The following is a 23,022-nucleotide window of genomic DNA, read 5'->3' as shown; positions in this document are numbered from 1 at the left end:
TGTGTGTGTGTGTGTGTGTGTGTGTGTGTGTGTGTGTGTGTGTGTGTGTCTCCTTATTGCATTTGGGTACATTCCAAGAGGAAGTCTTGAAGCCAGGATACAACGACAGGCCAACTCTAGCTTTTTCATGTTTTCTCTGCCAGTTAAAATTTTTACTTCTTGTTGTAGTTCCTGTTTCATATAGCCAAAGAGTAAAGTCATTTCACACACAGCTTTTTGCTTTTCCGTCTGGAATGATCATGTTAGTAATAATGTATCACAAGGAAAGAAGTGTTCATTCGCTTTGCTTTGACCATTCCTTAAGGAATTCAGAAGTCAGAGGTGGTTATGGAGGTAAAGTCCAAATAGAGCCTGGATGGATCTATATAAACAGGAGGCTTTTCAGGAGTTGTTAGACCTGTTCACCTAGAAGGCTGTGTTGTGTTACTGGACCCACCGATTCTGATAGCAAGCATCAACGTGGTCACCCATTTATGACTTGCCAGTGTTCCTCAGATGCTCAGCTCAAACCTCTTGGCTGGATTTATATTTGAATTGAGCAGTACTTTCCATGTACAGCAATAGTCTGCATGCAGCTAGGAAAACAAAGCAGGACTACATTGTTGAAATGTCAGTAACCAGAGGTAGAAATAATACAGGCGTGAGGTCATTTGGAGACTGAAGAAAAAGGAATTTAAGGCAGTAAATATCTCTTAATAACTAGCTCACTTTAATTCTTCTGTGCCAAGGGGCTAAAAAGGACAATACATATTCATCTGGAGATCTTGGACCTGAGGGGGAGAGAGGGTTTAGTTTAGGAGATGAGGGGCCTTGCCCTTTGCTCAGGCAGGACAAGGAGAAAGTGCTTTTGTAGGGAGGGACCCTAACACCTTTGAGGTGGGGTTGACGTGGGGGACTAAGGCCCCTTCCTCCCTGGCTGGGCATCTGAGCAGCATCTCCCTGACTCAGCAGGAGGAGGAGGAGGCGGCGGCGGCGGGGGCGGGCGGGGGGTGGTGTGTGTGTGTGTGTGTGTGTGCAGCATGGGTGACTGAAGGAGGGAGGTCAGGGAGGAAGAGGAAGGCGGGATGCTTTGAGAGGCAGGGAGGGATCAAGACTAAAGTAGGAAAATAGTGCAGAGAGTTGGCTGGGGTTGGGGATGGCAAACTGAGCAAACTGAGCTGATGTCAGTTTCCTCTGGAGCTTGTGTTTATTTTTAATCATGAGACACCAAACAAAACCTACAGGGAAATAGTTTTGCCTAGTTTGTGAAGATTGTCTTAAACACAACTGATCTCATAACTAATCAGATGTATACGCCCACATACATCTGATTCACTGAGCAAGCAGACGACCCGTTTCCACTTGCTGTAAGGCCCTGTGCTTGGCATCATAGATGAGCTTGGTCCAGTCACAGCTCTCAAGACGAACAGTGAATTAAGCAGAGCACAGATCACACAACAAACAGATTAGACTTAGGTTCTTAAAGCTTATTGGGGGCGGAAATTAGAAAGCTCCTTCCAGACCGATCTGTGAAGTCTTAGGTGGGCATTCAAAAAAGGAGGAGCAGTTCTCAGAAAGGCTGGTCCATTGCCTTGCCACAGAACCCAACCCTGAAGGACTGTATAGGAATAAATAATACTCTCGAAAGGGCTTTGGTGGAGTTTGTGGAGAAATACGTAGAAAGTGGTGTTTCTGAGGTGGTCATCAGACCCTTAATGTGTCCAGTCAAAGGATGCATCTTTTCAGGCTAGGGTGGTTTGAGTCAACAGCCAGGTTGTTGAGGCGACTCCATAGTTTCCGATCTGCTGGCTTGTGGGCCAGCCTTTGGCATCACAGTGAGAGTGCTGAGGGGCACCGGGGAGGGGCTGCCGTAGGGAATTTTGACAGAAACTTCTGGGAGCCCAACTCTTGAGGAGAAGGACAGGCCAGGAGTTGGGTGAGAAGAACCTACCAAATGGATTTACGAACTGGATGGTTTTTCCTGAACAGAGTTGCTGAAGGGTGACGTGATCTCAAACGTATAAGACACGACACTTAGCTCCGTACCTCATGCCACAGGTGACCCCTTGGTGCCCTTTCTGTGGCTTTCTCCGTCATTCAGGGCCCGGGGTTCTTTCTGTGCCTCTTTCTCGTCTTCCGCAAGGACCCTGGTATGACTTTGCTAGGGTGGCCGTGAACAAAACACCACAGGTTGGGGGCGGGGATGCAGCAACGGAAGTGTGTTTCCTCACAGTTCTGGAGGCTGGAAGTCCAGACCACGGTGTCGGCAGGGCTGGTTTCTCCTGAGGGCTCTCTCCTGGGCTGGCGGACGGCAGCCCTCTCCTAGTTTCCTCACGCGGCCGCTCCTCAGCTCCGGCGTCCCTGCTGTCTGTGGGTCCAGCTTTCTCCTCATAAGGACACTAGTCACACTGGATTACGGCTCATCTTAATGGCCTTATTTTAACCTAATCCCCTCTTTTAAGACCCTTTCTCCAAATACAGTTACACTCAGATACTGGGGGTGAGGACGTCAGTATAAAAATTTGGGGGGGGGGTGGAGGGGCGCCTGGGTGGCTCGGTTGGTTAATCGTCTGCCTTCAGCTCAGGTCATGATCTCGGGGTCCTGGGATCGAGCCCTGCTCAGTGGGGAGTCTCTGTCTCCATCTCCTCCCCCACCCCCAACTTGTGCTCGCTCTCAAATCCTTAAATTTTTTTGTGGCGGAACAATATTCAGCCTATGACCACCCTCTTGACCGGGCACAGTGGTTCTTTTTGCTTTCTTCCCCCCCTAGCCCCCCAGCCATTTGCTTTCATTATGGCCTTTGCTTGTACAGCAGGAGGGTCTCTGAACCCTCAGCCCAGACCCAGCTCCAGCTTCCCCTCAGGCCCCTGGAGGTCACCAAACTCACGCCTTCCCTCCCATGCTCTCCCTTCTGCCTGGATATAAAACGTACTGGCCATTGCTATGCTTTTATATCCTCCGCCTTGGTAGCTTACTGTTAACAGTGTTGGGTTAATTATTTTTCCATGACAGTGGGTTTTACGGCCTCATGTTTTCCTTTCTGTCCCTATTGGCCATGTTAACCCCTGAGGCACAGATTGTCACAATAGCTCTGTCACTGGATCCGCCACAGCCCACGCCATCCGTCTTTCTCCAGCCTGTAGGGTAGGTCCTCCTTGGATGGATCTTCCTCAGGTTCTGCTTTTCGTGTGTCCTCATTGTCACCCAGCAGCTGCCTGCAGGGAGGGACCAGACTTCTCAGCCAGGGGCCTGAGGTCCTCCATTGTTTGGTTGCAGCCTGTTTCCCAAGCCCGTTTTTCCCATTAATCCCTACTACTCTTTCTGCGTGCCATCCTGTTTCGGTCCCATAGCTTTGTGGGAGCCCTTCCCCTTCTCCTCCGTGCCTTCTCCTGTGTGTGTGTCTCCTTGCAAATGTTACCTGACATTAGAGAAACGACTGAGGACCGTTCCTACCTTCTCCGTGACGGAAGCGCCCCCCCGCCCTGCCGTGGTGCTCTGTGACCCTTCGTATCCAGATAGGGCCTGCCGTCAAGCAGACGTTATTGAAATCTCTGTGCCCTGCACTGTGTCTAGCTAGGTGCTGAGATCCACAGATACCCAAGATTTGATTCCTGCTTTATAGGTCATCATGAGGTCATGGGGTCCTGGGGGATGTAATCGGGCAGATGCACATCGGCCGGACCACCATGTTGACGCAAGATCAGGGTTGTGGGCACAGAGGGGGGCGCCTGAGTCCTGCCCAGGTGTCGGGGATGTGATCCTGGAACGGAGTTCAGAAGCCAGGGTAGAAGTTTCCAGGTGGAGAAGGAGTGCAAAGCATTCAGCCAGTGAGAGCCATGCACAGAGACCTGGATCAGGACAGAAGGTAGGGGGAGGGGCGTGGCGTGGAGGGAGAAGAGGGGGCTGTTTGTAGATTTTGTTTTCAGGGAAATAACGTTGTTGATACTATATGTATAATGGATTCTTGGGAAAGGGGGAACAATGGGGGGGTTGGTTGGCAGGAGAGGAATGCATTAGAAGGTAATTGTGATAGAAGCGAGCAGAAGAAATGGGGAGGAAGGACCCTACCTTATGTTGCCTGTGTTTGTGGGAGTACGTGTTTGCCTTCCTCAACAAACTATGAACTCGAGAGCCACGATGTGTGCTTATCTTTTTATCTTTATAATACCCACATTACTTGGTATGTTAGCGTGTCCATAGAAGCTAATTAATGGATGCTAATGGTATGGCTTAGGCATTGTTTATCTTCTTCCATCCAGACTCAAAAAGTTGTGCCCAGCTCACTGTACACACTGAATAAACGGTTGAACACAACTGAATTTATAGTATGAATAAGAGCTGACGGTAAAACTAGGAAAGAAAATGTTAAAATATGCACAACTGTTTGCATGATGTTGGTTGGTTGAAGATGACCTGATTTTTCGTGAAGGCCCCAAAGCCTCCCCACACGTGAGTCCTGTGCGGGGGACCGGGAGCCCACTGGGCTGTGGATCCTCGGATTCAGGGAAGGCTCAGAGAGCACAGATGTCCCTTAGGTGCTTGAAATGAGTCGCCTCTTCTGATGTATTTTTCTTTCTCACTGCTTTCTGCAGATACATAGTCTGCTTTCACCATGGGAGAAATAGAGCAGAGGCCAAGTCCAGGATCGCGACTGGGGGCCCCGGAGAATTCGGGGATCAGCACCTTGGAACATGGACAGAAGCCGCCCCCGACACCTTCTGGGAAGCTCATGTCCATCAAAATCCAGATGCTGGATGACACCCAGGAGGCGTTTGAAGTTCCAGTAAGTTGGGGTAGATCTCTGAACTCAAATGTGTGGGCAGTCTTCAGCACGGGGAGGTTCCTCTCATCCCCATCTTCGGTGATGGGAAACGGTAGGAGGAGGGTCCACACCTCCCTCTCCACCCCCAGCAGGCTCCTCTGAGCCATTCTGGTTCTGAGCTGTCCAGTGTTTTGATTCATGCGTCCACTGCCTAGATAGTAGCCTCAGGGGGCTGATCACTTGAGTTACACAGACTTTCCTACTCGAATACGTATGTGTCTGCATGTGCACGTATGGTATGTGTATATTTGAACTGGATGCAGCTGCGGTCTTGCGGACGTGTCTCTCATTTGCTCGCTACAGGTATTTCTCTCGTGGTGGTGCGTGCACGTGCGTGTGCCGCTTCTCTGGGCTACGGGCAAGAAAAAGCCTGAGAAAACCGTCAGAGACCCGCGTGCGTGTTTTCATGTCAGGAGAGACGTGGGCGACTGTGTTCGAGGGTGGGAAGTAGGGGGTGTAGAAGAACCCTGAACTAGGTCCACGGTGTAACAGCCCCAGAATTGGAATCCCCCGTCCCAGGGACCCGGCGACGAGATGGGGGTGTCTGGGAGCTAGGCAGAGAGGGAGGAATCGGCAGCCTTGGCCTCTCTCATCTGTGGGAGCCCCGTACCCTGGCTCTCACCCCCTGCACCCCCATGGTTCTGCTATTTTTCCTCTGAGCCCCAGCCTCCTCCTCCCCTCCGGCCCCCCGCACCGCCCCGCGCCGCCCCGCCCCGCGCCTGGACTGCACTTTCCTCCGGAACCCTTGTCCCTTACATGGATTGGGGTCCGTAGACCTTGTTTGTAGCACGCTTTGGATTTAGTTTTCTGTGTCTGTCTCAGGTACTGTACGCCACATCTGCCATTGTTGGCAGGGAAGAAAAGAACTCCTGAATTCTCAACAGCCGACCTAAACACAAAACTTTGGGAACATAACCTGTTTTTAAAGTGGAGACGATACGTCTTTTATTCCTGTTGGCTAGAGGGACTGTGGGATTTAAGAGTTGACATAAACATCTGTAACCCGTCGTTTAGTCACTTATGCAACGTGATTCACTAAATCATATTCATCTTAATATTGTTCCGAGAGTGTGAATTACCATTAAGTGTCTCAGGGAAAGATAAACCTCAGAATAGCTATGCTTAAAACTGCCGCTTTATTGTACATTTATTTTCTTGTTGTGGAATGCGTGTCTTTCAGGGACTTGGGAACGTCTCTCTTCTGGTGAACAAAGGCGTTGCTAACCTGCTGAGACTAACAAGTGAGTTGCACCTGCCAGCCTGTTAGAATTAGGCCTTCTGGAGCAGGTGCCCCCTCCCCCTTTCCATGCCTTCCCTCCATTGCCAGACTGGTTTGGTGAGGTATTTAGTTTCAGGGTTTCCTGTTTGGTACCGTGCTAAGGGCCTCTGAGCCCAAGTCTCTAGCTACACATTGTATTAAATGGTACTCCCGTGTGTGGTTGGGACTGAGGAGTGATCAAATATTGCTGTTGGGTGCATGAACCACAGGGAGGGTTGTACTGTATTCAACTGCATTTCTTCAGTTTCCCTAAACCAAAGAATGTCACTAACCCCTAGGAACTGTATAGGATCTCCCTAAGGAGTAGGAATGGAAGTAAGTTTTCATCTTCTAAAATTATTTTACCTGATAATTGCTGGTGTCTGTGCTTTGCATTTACAACCCCTCTGTCTGGAAGGAACTTTTCTCCTTTCCTCCCGGATAAACTCCTGTACACCGTTAAGGACCCTATCAGTTTTACCCAGACGCTGACTTTTCAGACAGTGGTTAGGGCTCTTTCTTCCCTCCCTCAGACGACTTTGCTTATAATGGATCTGGACTGCTTGGGTTCACATTCCAGCCTTTTTTACTGACTCCTTGATCCCCTTGGACAAGGTACCTCTTTTTGTGTATCTGCTTTCTCCATTGTAAAATGAGGCTAAAAGTAAACCCAACCTCCTCTGATAATAAAGTTGTTCCAAACACTATTTATACCAACTCGGCACGTACTGAGCACTTAATACAAGTATGATGAGTGGTGCCTTTGCCACTTCACCGGGCAGGGACCTTGCCTTAGTGGCTCATTCCCAGCACCTAGCTCGGTGCCTGGCATGTAGTAGGTGCTCATTAAAATGTTTGCTGACTGCATGCGGGCATGAGTTCATCTTGCAAGTAGAATTTAATGTCCTTTTTTCACACATCTCATCCATTCATATTTTATTTTGATTGTTTTTTTCTAGTTTGGCCAGAACGTTCCTTCTCAACCAGTGGGTAGCAGATGTCTTCTGTAACTGCCTGTAGAAAGGCGGATGTCAGCATTTTTATTGACAGAGCTGATTCTAAATTGCTACCTTGTGCTCTTTAGGAGGAGGACCCAGCCACGCCTTTGTGCATCTGGAAGGCATCAGGCTGGCCACGGTGACTCAGCCTTAGCACTCAGGATGGGAGCACGGTGACGCAGGATTGCAGGAGCCCCAGCCGCCCGTAGCTGCCGGGAAACCTCGCTCCACAATTTTTGCTGTGAATTCACAAGGCCCCGGGGGTCTGACCCTGGAAGGGTCTACCTTGCCCACACGTGACTGCTCCTTGGATTGGGCGCCTCGAGAGAATGAACGCTCCCATTTGCCACACAGATGAGCAGGGCACGTGGCCAAAAGTTCTGGCAGTTTCCCCTTGCGAACATTCTTCTCTGAACCCCGTATTTTCTTGGGGATTGAATTTCCTGGGCTTTTTCTCATTAGTTTTGTTTTAGTGTAGAAGGCAGGCGGAGTCCTAAATTCCTTTAGGGAATTTAAAGTACAAATTCCCTAAACCCTTCCTAGCACAGATAACCAACTGGTAGTTTGCACAGTTGTGGCTTTTGTTATTCAGAACCTTTCTGAAAAAGTTACTTGAACCTTTTGAAAAGCATCCGTGGGGAGCACCAGTTTCTTCTGCTCTGTAGTTCTGTCAGCCACCTTTGCTCTTCAGCTTGGATGGTCATGGTCAGCTTACGTATTTCCTCTGCAGAGTGGAAGGTTCAAGCACAATATTGATAGTAAATTCTTATATGGCGTTGTATCATCTTTATGTGGAAAATGCTGTGCAAATAAGCCTCACCTGGTGGTTTCTGAGCTGCAACTTTTTCTTCCAACTGGAGGTTCTAAAATGAAGTGCCTCATGTGGATCTGAAAGGGTTAATGACACGTCTCCCTGCCCCTCACCCCAGCCGAGGCCATCCCCCGAGGCCATCCCCCTCTCAAGATCTGGGAGAAGGTTTTATGTGTCCTGGCTTCCTGACCCTACTGGTAAACAAACACTGTTCCTACTGGCGTTGGTCGCATGAAACAGATGGTTTCTCCTCTGAGTGTTTATTCAGTTTGTGTTTTCATTAGCAAGGTCGCTCTAGGAAGAGTTGAGAAGATCAGGGGATATCAAAGGGAGCCATTTCCTTTGCTGCTTTGGAGCAGCCCTGGTTTAAAAAAAAAAAACAACAAAAACAACACGTGGGTAAGACACTCCCGGGACCAGAAGACACCTGGTCGGTGTTGCGTTGGCAGGAGCGGCTGGGTGCAGGCAGGCAGGCAGTGGGAGGAGTCTCCCAGAAGCAGTGCTCAGAGCTGTGGCAGAAGGAATTCGGTGTCAACCATAGCCATCCCGGGGTCCCATCACCGTGCTTTCTGTGTATTTGTATTTGTCCTGTTCTCTCTTCCCTTGGAAGCCTGTATAGATCCCAGGTGCCTGAGGATAAAGCGGATTTGGGAGACGGGGGAGGCTGGGGGAATGGTGAGCCTCCCCCAAGGGCTAGACCGCCGAGCTGCTGGGGCTACCATGTCCTAATTCTCCACCACTGTCCTTGGCGGTTCCCCCTCTGTGTTAGCATCTCATGGAGACCTGCTCTTGTTGCCATGCTTGGTTGGGGCTCCAGTGTGTAGGATGTGAGCTCTGGAGGGCAGGGCCTCGTGTGTTTGTTTATCATCGGGTCCTACACTTGCAGGTGCCTGCAGACACTTGATGTGTGTGCCCGACTGCCCACACCTACGTTCAGTCCTCTGACTCGCAAACTGGAGAGGTGGTTAGTGCTTTCTTGTTAAGGTGAGGGTGCTCATGGGAAGAGCTTTTAGTCCCTTCCCCCATTTTTGCACAGCGTCAAGACGGGTCTGGGTTTGGAGCCCAGCATGCACGACACCCAATACTGTCCCCCCTTCCCTGCACTTAGCACCACCTCTCCTGTGCTCCCAAGGGGAAGGTCACCACATTTCCCCTCTGAGCAGTTCTTTCCCCCTTGTAAACACCACCCAGCTTCGCTTCCAGCGCATTTACCTCTCACCCGCCAACTGTCCAAGGGCCCCCGTGGCTCTTGCTGGGGGCCCTGCTCTTTCTCCTTAACAGTGCTTGTTGTCTGCACCTCTAATTAGACTTTGAACCACGGGCTCTAATCTTCCTTTCTCCTTAATTCCTTTATGACCCTGCTTGAGACTCAGTTTACTCATCTGCAAAATGGTTTGGTCTAGATGATATTAGAGGCTTTTTTTCCTCCCTTTTTTGGAAGCTGGGACTCTGCATTGACTTCCTTGTTGATGGATTGTTTAACTTTTCAGGACGAGTATTTGTTAATTGCCTGGGCAGATGGGTAAGCTCTTTGAGAAAAGGAACTTCTTTTTAAAAACAGACAAGGGCGCCCGCGTGGCCCAGTCGTTAAGCGTCTGCCTTCGGCTCGGGTCATGATCCCGGGGTCCTGGGATCGAGCCCCACATCGGGCTCCCTGCTCCGCGGGAAGCCTGCTTCTCCCTCTCCCACTCGCCCTGCTTGTGTTCCCTCTCACTGTCTCCCTCTGTCAAAAAATAAAATCCTGTAAAGAATAAATAAAACAAAACAAAAACCAAAAAAACCCACCCCAAAACACAAAAACAAAACTCCCCCCAAAAAACAAAACAAAAAAAAACCGTGATTGGACACAGAAGTTACTGTTACCTGGTAGGTACTAAAGAAGAAAAAGTGGGGAGGGTGGACAAGTATTTATATATAATATGTTATTTGTGGAGCGTCAGGAAATGTCAGTATTTGTGAGTGTGGGGGGGTTACCTAAATCTCACTAAACTAAATTGGGCTAAACTATATTGAGTTGACAGTGGAAAAGAGAAGATTGAAAGAAATCAGTTATTTTCTAGACAACATTATTAGTAGGAAATCAGTTTGTTGAAAACAGGAGCCCTCTAAAATTTTTAAGACCTCATTGGCGTGTCCTAGTAAGAGTAGACAGAGGTGGTGGTGGTTTTTTTTTTTTTTTTTTTTTACTGGGGGCAAAATAACCTCTGTTGGCTCAGACCTACTTAGGTGTCTCTTATGGTCCATCTTTTTTTTTTTTTTTTCCTTTAAAGGTTTTATTTATTTGAGAGGGGGAGAGAAGGTATGAGTGAGCACAAGTGGGGGAGGGGCAGAGAGAGGGAGAAACAGGCTCCCTTCTGAGCAGGGAGCCCAGTGACTCTGGGCTGGACTCTGGGCTCCATCCCAGGTCCCCAAGATCACGAGCTGAAGGCAGATGCTTAACTGAGCCACCCAGGAGCCCCTCTTATGGCCCATCCCTAAATGATTAAACATTTATTTCATTTTCTTTTAAAGTGGAACTCATTCAATACCTAACTTTCACTGAAACTGTGCTTGACCTCTGAGAGCTTGTTCTCCAAGTGCTTGGGTTCTGTGAAAGGTCTTAAATGGTCCTAGAATTTTAAGGCTGTCTTCATTAGCTTGAGCTCAGAAAAAGGACACAGACAAGTTTGTCTTTAAAGCTCCGCATTTCCTCGGTGGACCTCCCCTTGACACCTCACCCAGAGCAACTGTGTCTTTAGGGAAGCAGGCTCCTTTTCTCTCTCGGTCTTTTTTATTTTGAATGAATTTTGTGTCCTGCCCACCCCCCCCATCCTTTACCCTCCCTTCTTTGTTTCTATTTCGGCCATCTTAGAGAAGGTGCCCTTTTGGAAAAGCTGCTGAAAGTCGCTTTTATTTATTTATTTTGTCCCCAAAGAGATGGAGTATGTATTTAACTGAAGGTCTTGTGGGCAGTGGGGGGCGGGGAAGGGGGAGAAATAGATCTTTCTTAGAAGTGTTGTGCTTCTCACTCCCCTGGAATTACAAGCCCCTGGCAGTGGGGTGAGCTGTTTGCTCCAGTGGATCCCGATTAGAGTGATGCTAGGAGGCAAGTAGGGGTCCCAGGACTACTTGGTTTTTCTATTTTTTTTTTTTTTTTCTTTTTTTTTTTTTTTCATGAAATATACTTGGAAGGGGGTTGGGGAGAGGGAGGAGGAGGAGGGCGGGGAAGGAGTTGGTGGTGGTGAGACCTGAATAAAATTTAATTGGCCATTTAAAACCAAGAAGGGAGCAGTGAGCTGGGTTAGCTAGCTTTAAAGCAGCTGCTGTTTGAATCCGAATGAGGGGAAGAAATCTCCCCAGTTCACTCAGCTTTTTAAAAATAAGTCTGTGTTTCTTATCTGTGTTGCTTTTGGCTCTTTTTATTAGCAGAATTTCTGAAAGAATATTTTATGTCCACTCTGCTTTGCATCATCCTTTCTGTGTTTAACTGGAATGATCAATGGTGCTGTCTGGGTCTGGCCTCATGAGGTTACGTTTAAAGGCCATTTTAATAGATTAAAACTTTTTTTTTTTTCCCCCTAAATAAATCATTTCAGCCTAATACTGTTAGCCTGCCTTTCTGGCTCCTTGAAGCCAAGAGTAGAATTTAGATGTTGGCCCGAAATGTTTGTGTGCTCCCCTTTCAACTTGGGCTTCGATGCTCGTGATCAAAGTCTGCTCTGTGGCTCTATGATTGCAGGAATTCCATACAGCTCGGGGGGAAGAGTATGAAAGCACTTTAACATAAAATGAAAATACCGTGCTTGTGGTGGATGGAATAACCCCCCCCGCCCCCCCGCCGCCGCCCGCCTTAGCTTTCTACAGAGTCTCACGTTTGATTTGAGCTTGCTTGCTTTGTCCTAAAATAGAGATGTAGCCCAGGTGGCTTTCAAAGGTCTTTAAGAATGAAATACCACTTGGAGAGGTGTGGTGAATTCTTAGTTTCTGACAAGCACATTTACTGCCCTTTTTTTTTTTTTTTCCCCTCCTTTTTCCAAAAACTTATCTGCAGCTTCTCCGAGCCTCAGTTCGTACAGCTTTGAAATGGGGGGTGGTGGTGGCGCTGTTCTTATTAGCTTAATTTTCATGTGCGTTCCTGCACAGGCTGGCTGAAGGATTTCAAGCTGGATGCAGGCTGTTGTCAAGACTTCTAGGAGGGCCCTTCATGGTGCGGGCTCCGGGGGGCCTTTGAAGGAAGTGCTTAGTTGGCGAGATACTCCTGTGTTTGAATGTTAGTGTGAAATGTGAAAATAAATCACACTGATATTTATCGGTTTTTAGGATTCCCTCATTTGTTGTCTTCCGTCTCGTTGAGCGTTTGAGTTGGACCTTCGTTTTAACTGCTGAGAAATGGCATGGAATGGTTTGAATCCATTTGGGGATCTTCTGTAAGTGAGCAGTTCTGAAAGTCTTTAACACTTCATAACTGTAAGCGAGCGCTTTTTGGGTTTCTCTTTCCTCATTTATATAAACAGGAAGCTAGACTAGATACCCGCGGTGGAATTCTGTGGCTCTGGTGGTGTTTTATGGAATGTGATCTGGAAAACACGATAGGAGTTGCACCAGTGTTTATGAACACACAAGGCAAAGTGCTGCTAGTGATAAGAAAGTGACTAAAAATGACTCTTTAAAAAAATCCATGTGCTAGACGTTCTGCTGGTAAGTCTGTCCTTATGGTCTCTCATTTGTGGCTGAGCAGTGAACCTCTGAGCTGGGCATTAATGAGACTTGGGAGGCAGGAAGGACTTGACTTGGTCTGGGTCACAGAGCTGGGGAGAGGAGGGAGCTGGGTCCTGCCCCTCCACATCCCTACACTTAAGCCCTGCTTTCCCCACACCATGAGATTGTCCAGGGCCATGAGTAGCCCTCCGGAGAAGCCAGCAGGTCCGTTGTGCCGGCCCCCAGCACATGCCGGTGATAGGCGCCCTTAGGTGGGGAGGTGGGTGGGTGGATGGATTGGACGGGGGCTAAGCCTGCAGGAGGAATGCCCAGTGACCAGAAGCCTTGCAGTGTTTGTCCACATGGTGTCTGCCAATACAGACTCTGGATGGAATGCCCAGGCAAGAGAAGACCCAGGAGAAATTGGGGAGGTAGAATTGATAGGACTTGGCAGCTCATGGGATGGGAGCACCCAGAGTGGGAGACTGTACAGCCCTTGGGTTTGCAACTTGGGTGGCTCCGTGCTGTCACAGAAGACTGGGAATCACCTGGCACAGGCCTTTGCATGACAGCCGTTGTACTAGAAATCACGTCTTCTGGTAGTTGACATGAAAGGAACGTTAATAATATTGCTAATAAAAGGCACGGCCTCCTCCTCCATCACAAAGAAGAATCTGTGACTCTGTAAATGAACCTCTGTGATTCACAGTGATTATGTAAATTGTGCAGACTGGAAGCATCAAATGGAGGTTGATTACTTGGTTTCCATTTATACTAGGAAAATTCTATTTACTCTTTGCATTTCCATTTCCTTGCCATCCAGGAGCAACTCTGTTCACCTTGCCCCACCAAAATGAAGGCCAGGCTGGGAAAGCCTTTAAGTCCAGGGTCTTGAAAGCATCCTGCTCCAAATCATTAGATAGGAAGGGGGTGACAGCGGTTATGAGCTTACTGTTTAATTTTGGTGCAGTTTACTTACGAAGTGTAGCATCGAGTGCCTTTGGCTGTTTGGTCATCTTTCAGGGGTCAAACTTGTCAGTATCTGTTTCTGCAAACTGAACACAAATGCTCAATTACCTTTGGTCTAAAATAGAAGGCTGAATGTTTTACAGCATTGAAAAGCAAGACCAAAGAGTACTTGTCGAGTTACTGGAGTATTGAAACAATACCTTTTTTTTATGGTTAAAATCTGTATTTGTTTCCTAGGGTTGCTGCCCACAATACTATAGACTGGAGCCTTCGACAACAGAAATATATTCCCTCCCCGTTCTGGAGGCCAGAAGTCCAAGGTCAAGGTGTCCACAGGGTTGGTTCCTTACGAGAGAGAATGCACTTCATGCCTCTCTCCTAGCTTCTGGTGGTGTGCTGGTGGTCTCTCATGTTGTTCGGCTGGTAGATGGGACGCCCCCATCTCTGCCTCCATGTTTCCATGGTCTTCCCCCCTGTGTTGGGTGTCTGTCTCCAAATTTTATTTTTATAAGGACACCGGCCCTACACGATGAGGGCCCCAGCCCTAATGACCTGATTTGAACTAGATTAGCTCTGTAAAGGCCCTATTTCCAAATTGAAGTCACATTCTAAAGTAGTTGGTGGGGGGGGGGGGCGCGGAGGGGTTAGACCTTCCAACGCGTGAATCTTGGGGAACCCAGTTCAACCCATAACAAATGCGTAGTTAACCTTGAGAGAACGGAGGAAAAAAATCTGTTTCACCCTGAGCCTCAAGACCCCTTTTCCTTAGCACACCTGTTAAAAATAAAACACTTCAGGGGCGCCTGGGTGGCTCAGTGTTTAAGCGTCTGCCTTCGGCTCAGGTCATGATCCCAGGGTCCTGGGATCGAGCCCCATGTCGGACTCCCTGCTCAGCGGGGCGTCTGCTTCTCCCTCTCCCTCTGCCCCTCCCCCTGCACATGGCTTGCTCGCGCTCAAATCAAATCTTTAAAAAAAAAAAAACTTCAGGCTTTGTTCTCACTGAACAGTTAGTAGAAAGATTTCCTTTTTGATAGCTTTTTGGGGGAAAAAAGGGGGGGCAGTTAAAACTCTTTGTAAGACCGACTTCTAATTTAAAGCAATCCTCTATTTCTGATTCTATGTGCCCCTTAACTAGGAACAGAAATGAGAAATAAAAGGCATCTGTGACTGCTCTCAGGATCCTGGGGACACAGGAATGTGATGGATGTCCAATAATAAATATTTGGTAACATTTTAATGAAAGCCCATGCTTTCAACATTCTGTGATCCCCCCACCCCCCGGTCAGTGGTGGCATGGAGTTGGCTTTCTGAATCGTACTTGATCTGCCTCTGCATCTCGTCCCTCTCATGACCCCCGCTCTTCGCCCTCGGGGTGACCTCCTCTTCCTCACTGAGGCCTTGCTCCCGGTTCAGAACCTGGTGACTTAGCACGCGGGGGGCGTGCCTTGCCTTGCCTTGCTGGGATTCTGGCGGTGGCCACCGCTCCTTCTCGGCGGCAACACTAGCCAGTGAAGGGCTGTTCGAAAAAGTTACACCGTAGCAGGGACTGTGGCTGCTATAGATGTCCAGCCTCCGATTCTACCTGGTCGCTGGAGCTTCCTGGCTCCTCTAAGGGCGAGCCCTTGGTCGCCAATTTGCTGTGTCCGAGGTGGCTCCGGCTGGTCATCCTAGTGCTTTCCAGCCAGCACGCACTCTCTCCTGCGGCCTCCCCCCCCCCCCCCCCCAGGAATTGTCATCCTTAGGTTTGAAGGGGCAGGAGGAGGGACTGGTTCTCAGGCCGCTCATGGTGTGGCCAGCGGGAGTGACGGCCATTGCCAGGCCCCAGCAGGGCCAGGAAGGAGAGGAGAGGAGAGGTGGGTGATGAAGAGCCCACCTCTGTTCCTGACCACCCAGCTCCTATCAGTGTCCCCTGTTGCTGAGCCCACCCAGAAGCCCACAAATGAGGGAGCCGTGGGAGCAGGCTGTCCCGGCCAGTCAGCAGGAGCAGAGGAAGAGCCAGGACACCCCATCTCTTAAGGGATGACCAGGCCTGCCACCTCCCAGAGAAAATGAAGACCACCAGGTGTGGCTTCCTCAAGCTCCTTCCTCCAAGCTTCTGCTTGTCTCTTTCTTCCTGTGCCTTCACTCCCAGCCTTGGGTGAGGGGTTCCTCTTTACCACCTCTGACCCCTCCATCCTGCATCCCATCTCCTGCTGGACCTTGCTTCACCTGGCAGACACCAACACAGATACCTCTGTTCACCTAGAAATCCCATGATTCACGGACATCATATGATTTTACCAGTAGAATCCAAATGATGAAGATAAAGCCAGTCAGAGTCGTGTGTGGTTCTAGCGTATACAGAATAGGAGTTGAAACAAAGCTTCTCTATCACTGTTAGCCGTCTGATTCTCCCTCGGCCTGACTGAGTGCTTTCTATAAGTACAGAGATGACCTGTTCTAGTGGAGCTGTTAAGTGGGACATCTGGTTTTGTAGGCCAGCACTGGGAAGTACTCTTCTCCTTCGTTAGCTGGGGTTTGGCTGTATTTACCAGCTCCCCGCGCCCAGGTAGATGTCACAGGGGTGACTAGTGTCCCTGTTTGCTGACCCCATGATGAAACGTCTGGGCTCCCACCACCGCCCCCACCCAGAGCTCTCCTGGTTTGTTAAGCTCTTGCCCATTATTCCCCTTTCAAGAGGAAACCCTCATTCCAAGCGAAGTCCTAGTGTTTGCTCGCTGTGAGCTTGCTGAACCCCTAATAACAAAGATAGTCTGTCTCCTTCCCTACCCCACGCCCCCCTTCCATTCCCAGGGCAATTTCTCTAAGATGGGCTTTTCCATTAGTGCCCACTGCCACCTTCTCTCTTGAAGCTCCTAAGGAGGGACACGGTAGTCTTAGAAAAGAAAACTTTTCCAGAAAACTGGTTCCGCAGGACCCTGCCAGCAGCCACTTGGCGTCCTGCCAACCTGTTGAAGAGAGGTTCTGTGTGGGTACCGAGCTGCATTGCTTAGCTTCCAGAATTATTTTTGCCCTCTGTCTGGCTCCAGAAATGCTTGGTGAGGGGCCTGGGGAGTTGGTTTTGTTTTTGGTCATTGTTTGGTGGTACACAACGTACTAAAGTTCTTCCTCTCTCTGCCCTGGACCCACACGAACCCTTGGGGCTGTCCGTGGTGTTTGTAAGGCCTGTTGGCCGCACCTTCTGCTGCGGCCTTGAGGGGACGCTTGAGATGTAGTCCGTTTCCTCGGCTCCTTCGTCACTTAACGACTCAGTCTGACATTTGTTGAAAGAGAATGTGTTAGTTTGCTTGGGCCGTGGTGACCTGGGGCCACAGATGGGGTAGCTTCAGCAACAGAAACGTATCCCCTCACAGTTCTGGAAACCAGAAGTAAGAGATGAGGATGTCAGCAGTGTTGGTTTCCTTCTGCGGCCGTGAGGAGGAATCTCTTCCAGGCCTCCTGCCTAGCTTCTGGGTGGGTTGTCGCTGACCTCCCGTGTTCCTCGGCTCGTAGCCGTCCCTCTGCCGGTCTGTGCCTTCAGCTTGGCTCGGTGCTCCCTGGGTGTCCGCCTCCCGTGTTCCTCGGCTCGTAGCCGTCCCTCTGCCGGTCTGTGCCTTCAGCTTGGCTCGGTGTCCGCCTCCCGGTTTCTCCCTTTTTCTGAGGCCATGGTCTTCCTCCTGGTTTAGGGCTCACCCCGTCCTAACTTGATCATCTGCAAAGACCCTATTTCCAAATAAGGTGCTGGGGGTTAGGACTTGCCTGCGTGGATTTTGTTGAGCCCCAATTCAGCCCGCGTGTCCGGTGACGTTTCATTGTTCAGCTTCTTTATGAAGCCTCATTTGAGAAATGGTTGGGCCGTTTGGCACCGTGGGTCCTGGCTTTGCACCTTCTGTACCTGGTTTTCTGCTCTGGTTCCTCGGGAGCTCATTTCCCCCAGGACGTGGAGGAGACTTTTATCACCCGGAACTCTTCTTAAATTGCACGTATGCACGACTGAAATAAGATCTGCAGTATGAGTGGCTCTACTAGATGAGGCATCTTGGCTGTTCCGATCAAGTGAACCGCAGGAGTAGGTTGGTTTTGTGTAATTTTCCTCCCTCCCCCAGCATTTTTCTCTGAATCCGTAATGGGGGAGTGCTAGCTTGAGAGCCACCGAGGAGCACCTCCCCACACCATCCTGTTGCGTTTCGAACGTTCACTGGTTCTGGCGAGCATCCCTCCCTTTGATGTCTTGGTCCGGATTGAAAACACAAGGCTTTATTGCTGCCCCGGTATTCTGTCTGTCTTCAAACGGTTATGCCAAACAACACCACTAACCACTGAAGAGATGCAAATCAAAATCACAGTGACCGCTCCCTTCCCACCCATTAGTTAGGATGGCTGCTATCAAAAGAACCGGACTCTAACGAGTGTTAGGTGAGGAGGTGGAGAAACTGAAACCCTTGTGCCCTGTTGGTGGGGATGCAGTCTGGCAGCCATGACGGAAGAGAAGACAGTGCCTCAAAAAATTAAAACCTAGAATTACCGTATGATCTAGTGGTGGTACTTCTGGGTAGATATCCAAAAGAACTGCACACAGAATCTCGAAGAGAGATTGGTATGCTGTGTTCACTACAGCATTATTCACAGTAGCCAGGAGGTAGAAGCCACCCAAATGTGTGTTGATGGATGAGTGGCTGACATGTAGTATATACATCCTGTGGAATATCTAGTCTTAAAAGGAAGGAAATCCTGTCACATGCTGCAATATGGATGAACCTTGACATAAAGTGAACTAGGTCACAAGATGACAAATACTGTATGAATCCCGCTTATATGAGATACCAGGAGTAGTCCAATTCACAGAGACAGTAAGTAGAGCAGTGGGGCTCGGGAAGGGGAAGTTGGAGAGCTGTTTTAGGGGAATGTAGTTTCAGTTTTTGCAAGAAGAAGTTCTGGAGATCTATGTGAATATACTGAACACTAGTGAACTGTACACACTTAAATAAAAGAGCGTTAAGCTCGGAAGTATCGTTATGTAGGTTTTTTAACCATAGTTTAAAAAAAAAACAAAAACAACTTGGAAACTAGTTAAAACAGCCACAGCCGATTTTGGCTCTTAAGAAAAAACAGTCTGGTCCTTCATTTCTGCTGTGTTTAGGTGACTCGTCACAGTGTACCTGCTGGGGCTCAGGGGCTGTGGAAATCGGATCAGCCATGGTGAAAGGGTTCGGAGGTGAGAACAGACTTATTAAAATAAGCTCAAATCCTAGCTCCTAAGTATGTGATCTCCGCTCTGTAGATGACTGATGGAGATACTTTGAAAACATCCAAGGTGACTTTGAAGTTTCTCTAACCTGCACAGCATCGTTTGGTGTCGGCGTTGATCGCTTGATTATGTGTCGTTACTTATTTTATGGCTCTTGCCTCCCACAGAAATGTTAACATTCCTTTAAGGCTGGGGCTGGGTTCTGGGTGACCTCCATGGCGCTTGCGGGTTTCTTGCACACGCCAGGAGTAAATAGCTAATAGGCCATTTTCGTCCATCGATCTACCTGGGGGGACCTTCGGCAAACCACTTTGTCCTATGTGTCACCTCACCTCACTTCCAACAAGGTGCCTTGTTGGCTGGGTCTTGGGTTACCTCGTGATCGAGAACGCTCTGCAAAAGCAATTTCAAAAATTGATCCTGAAGTTACTGAAGGTGTTAACGTTCAAAGATGCCAGATGTCATTTATTTTCTAGCAATTTCTGTGTGCATTGACCAGCTGAATAAGTTTTTCACAAACGGAATCTTTTAATAGCGCATAAAACCTGTCCTTAAGTAAGCAAGCCAAGTGGTATCTCCTTGTTGCACTTGGCACGCAGATCTGCAATTAAATACTGTTTTTGAGTAACGTATGACATTCCAAGCAGAGAGCTGCCAAGACATACCATTTGGACCTTGTTCTAATGAATTCCCTGCAAAAATGATAAATTTTCTGTTCTTTGCCCTTCTGCCCACATTTTCTCCTCCTTTGCAGAGATTCATCTGACAGTGAACATGAAACAAGTAAAAAAAAAAAAAATACATTTATTCTGCTTGTGTTGTAGCGTTTGGAAACCTGTAGGCAAGAATTTTTTTTTTTTACAAGAACTTTTAAATTTGTGTTCCCAAGGTATAGCATTCGGGTAAATTTTCCTGGTATGAAATCCTTTTTACTTATATTTTATTCATGGCTTGAGGCCTCTGAGTGACAGTGTAAACTCTTAGGGCAGTGATAGGACATGTTAGCATAATCTCAAAGAAGTGTTTTTCTTAGAGGATAAGGTCACGGGACATTAACAAAAACCAAAAGGGAGATGTCAGCACGCTGGTGGAAAGACATGGGACTTGCAGTTTTTCACCTGAGTTACAAGGCCCCCTTTGTCTCTACTGTGTTGCCTGTTACAGGGTAGAAAAATGGAAAAAGTTGATTGAATATATAATTTTAGTATATGAGCGTTTTAAGAATTATTCAGAAAGAAAGCATTCTTTGAAAGCCAAGTCGTGACGGTCTGATGTTTTCTTGCAGGTTACATGATGGTCAGTGGTCATCCCTAAGAGCCAAGGGGCTGTGGGGTAAATGAGTCATTGCCTTTTACTTACCTTGGAGACCTGGGTACCATCCTCCACCCCCCCAACCCCTGCCAAGAGATTTAGGCATCACTGAAAAGACCGTCATTATCCATGAAGCTGCCATAATAGCTCATTTTAGTAATTGCTTGTTAACATGATAATTTTGAGCATTAGAGGTTTTGGCATCTTTGAACAGGTTCTGGGATTTAGTGAGCACCAGACAAACATTTGGTCTTTAAACATAGATTAACCCTAAAACCTTTTGAAGCTCCTTAATACTTAGGTCTACAGTAATCTGTGTTCATTGTAGAAAATTAGGAAAATGCATAAAAGTGTCAAGGAAAAAAAAATCAACTGGACAAAGGTCTTGATATTGTATGGTATTTCCATACGGTTATCTCTGGTCTGCAAGCCACAGAAAATGACCATGCCTAGTGTCAGTAAAGAAGGGGGCTGTCGAAAGGTCTTTGTGGCAGCTCTGCATGGCCAAATGGCACGGATGTGAATAATGGTGAGCCAGGCAACTCCATCTAGAATATCTTTTTCTAAAACAAGACGTATATATTGGGTGTTCCTCCATCTCTCCCCCTTGGGAAGCATAGTGATGGATGGAGGGATTGGCAAAGAGGAGGAAGCTCAGGGTGTAGGGGGTGCATCCAGAGAAATGACCTCTAGCTTGTCCTCAGCTATGTGATTACTGGGGAGAGGTCTAGCGATTCACTGTGATGAGCTTGGGAGTAGGGAGCACCGCAGAGTATTCCCTGGGCCAGGCTGATTCTTGGACAGAAGATAGAGTGAATTCTTAAGACCTGGGCCACGGGAGTATAGAAAGGTGACAGCAGACAAATAGAACCTGGACAAACTTGCAGTCAGGGGAGGAGACCAGAAGCAATAAAGTAGTTAATAGGGCAACATGGAGATCTGCGCATTGAGGTACTATTTTGTAACCTATTTCTCTTGCAGTCTTTGGATTCGTAAAGGGACTGGAGTATTTTTTCTTCCTCTTGCAGAAAAGAAAACACCCTCTCTAAAGTTTGCCTTTTTGCTTCACTAATGTCCCACTAATTAGGGCCCTGTTGTTTTCCTTCGGTCTCCTTTGTCCAGTTAAGTCTTCTTTGTTGCAAACCATGGTTTGGAGTGCAGGGACTTCAGACTTTATTTACTCTTCTTTTGGAAGAGAGCTGCTAGGGTTTGTAGGGAAAAAAAAATGTTCATCAAAAGTAGTGTGCAGATTTCCGTGCTGCAACAGACTTCATAAGTTGGCACTGATGTGCCTCATTCAACAAGGCACGTAAAGATCATATACTTAGAGATTACACGTCTGTTGGGAATGCAGTGCTTTGAAACTTGGGAGTGAATGATGTTTTCATAGCCTGATTTTCCCAGAAAAAGCCTGTAATAGCTTCCCTGTCTATGGAAGATCAAGTGAGGACCCCACGAAGGCCTTTCGTGGTGTGTCTTGTCCCGTAGAAGGCCCACATGTTCAAGGGCTTCTGTTTGGAGGCTTGCATGACCCCTAGGTCCCATGCCTGCAGGGTTTGTGCTTCTATGTGAGCAGTGCTGCCTTGGATTTAACTCTCTGGCCTAGTGGGTGGGCTTTTCTTAGCAGGTTATTGATGGTTGAGGACATTGGCAAAGTATCCCATTCAGCCCATTTTATATTTATGTAGAGTTCTTTGTTGAAATAAAGGGATGGTTTAGCTTTAAGAATAGGTGGTGGTAATAAGTGACCTCTTTTTTCCTGAGTTCAGAGCCAACTGAGAGAGGCATGTTATCCGTGAATGGCCACAGTGTTAGTCCAGTGACTGGTAAATACCTAGGCCTCCATGCTGATCACTGTGCCCTGAACTAGACTCCCCACTCAGTCACTGGCATGCCCAGCCCCTTCCCCCAAAGTCACCCATCCGATAGATACAAATTCCCCGGGGAAGGGGCAAGTGAAGGGTACATAGGCCAGCCAGTGTCCCCGCATAAGGAACCACTACAAGGTAATGGTGTTTAAATGTTGTTCACGTCTTGTAGGAAGGTTCTATATATGTAAAGAATTTGACCTCTTAGGACGAAGAAACCAAAAAGCTTTGGGACTCACCACTCAATTCAATGGGGGAAGTTTTAAATTGCTAAGGAAGATTCTTCCTTCCTTTCAAAATTTTAAGTTGTGGTCAAGGAATGACATGTGCTTCGGACTTGTTAGGGTATTAATTCATTTGGTATCTCTGCCCGTGCGCAGATGTCAGGAGGTATTTGGATTTTCTTCTCCATTTCCTGGGTACCTCAGGGAGGCCCTGGCTATCTCCAGGACTCCTCTCCTGTTTGTTTCTGAAGTCTGAAGTCGACAAGGTGAGAAGGTTACTGTCCCTTGGTGTATATATGTATGTCCACATCCGACTCTGAGGATTTCTTCCCAATCAGGGAAAAGTTTGAATTTGTAACCAGGTTGTCAATTTACTAAACTCATCTGTTTAAAAAAAAAAAAAAAAAAAAAGCCCTGGGCCTAGATAGTTTTACAGCCAGTCTAGAAAGAATAGGTACTTTCTAAAATATAAAAATAAAAATATAATACATACTAGTATATGATATGGCCTCAAAACCTAACATAGATGATATGGAAAAGGAAAGTATAGGTCAATTTTACTAATGAATGCAACAGTTATAAATGAAATACAATTGAATTAAATTTACAAATTAATACCACGTGTGATTTTTTTTTTTTTTTCAAACGTCAGCACGACTAAGGTTTATTGCATCCTCCTCCAAGGATTGTTCAACATTAAGGAATCTTTCAAAATAATAAAGAGCCCAACCTCTAGATACTAAAAATGTCTAATAGTTGTTTTTAGGCATAATTTTTAACATCTGAATGAAATCGGAATAGATAGAAATGACTTAAATATGAAGACTGGTTACCAAAATCCAGCAACATTCAATTACATGGTGAAGTACTAAAACTG

General features: G+C 47.7%; 1 protein-coding gene across 3 annotated transcripts in view; it reads left to right on the top strand.

Annotated features, from left to right (window-relative positions):
• FARP1 (FERM, ARH/RhoGEF and pleckstrin domain protein 1) overlaps positions 1-23,022 on the top strand; it is a 264,356-nt gene that overhangs the window by 50,056 nt on the left and 191,278 nt on the right. For all 3 annotated transcript variants that reach the window (XM_073894377.1, XM_073894378.1, XM_073894379.1), the window contains exon 2: positions 4,573-4,763. In XM_073894377.1, coding sequence (XP_073750478.1) covers positions 4,593-4,763 — 171 coding nt within the window. In that variant the 5' untranslated portion in view covers positions 4,573-4,592. The remainder of the gene's footprint in view (positions 1-4,572; positions 4,764-23,022) is intronic.

Source organism: Callorhinus ursinus, unplaced genomic scaffold, assembly GCF_003265705.2.
Source record: "Callorhinus ursinus isolate GAN/ISIS: 27379988/994484 unplaced genomic scaffold, GSC_fseal_2.0 scaffold7, whole genome shotgun sequence".
NCBI classification, from domain to species: Eukaryota; Metazoa; Chordata; class Mammalia; order Carnivora; family Otariidae; genus Callorhinus; species Callorhinus ursinus.
Note: the sequence above shows the minus strand (reverse complement) of the source record. Positions and strands in the feature narration are given on the sequence as shown.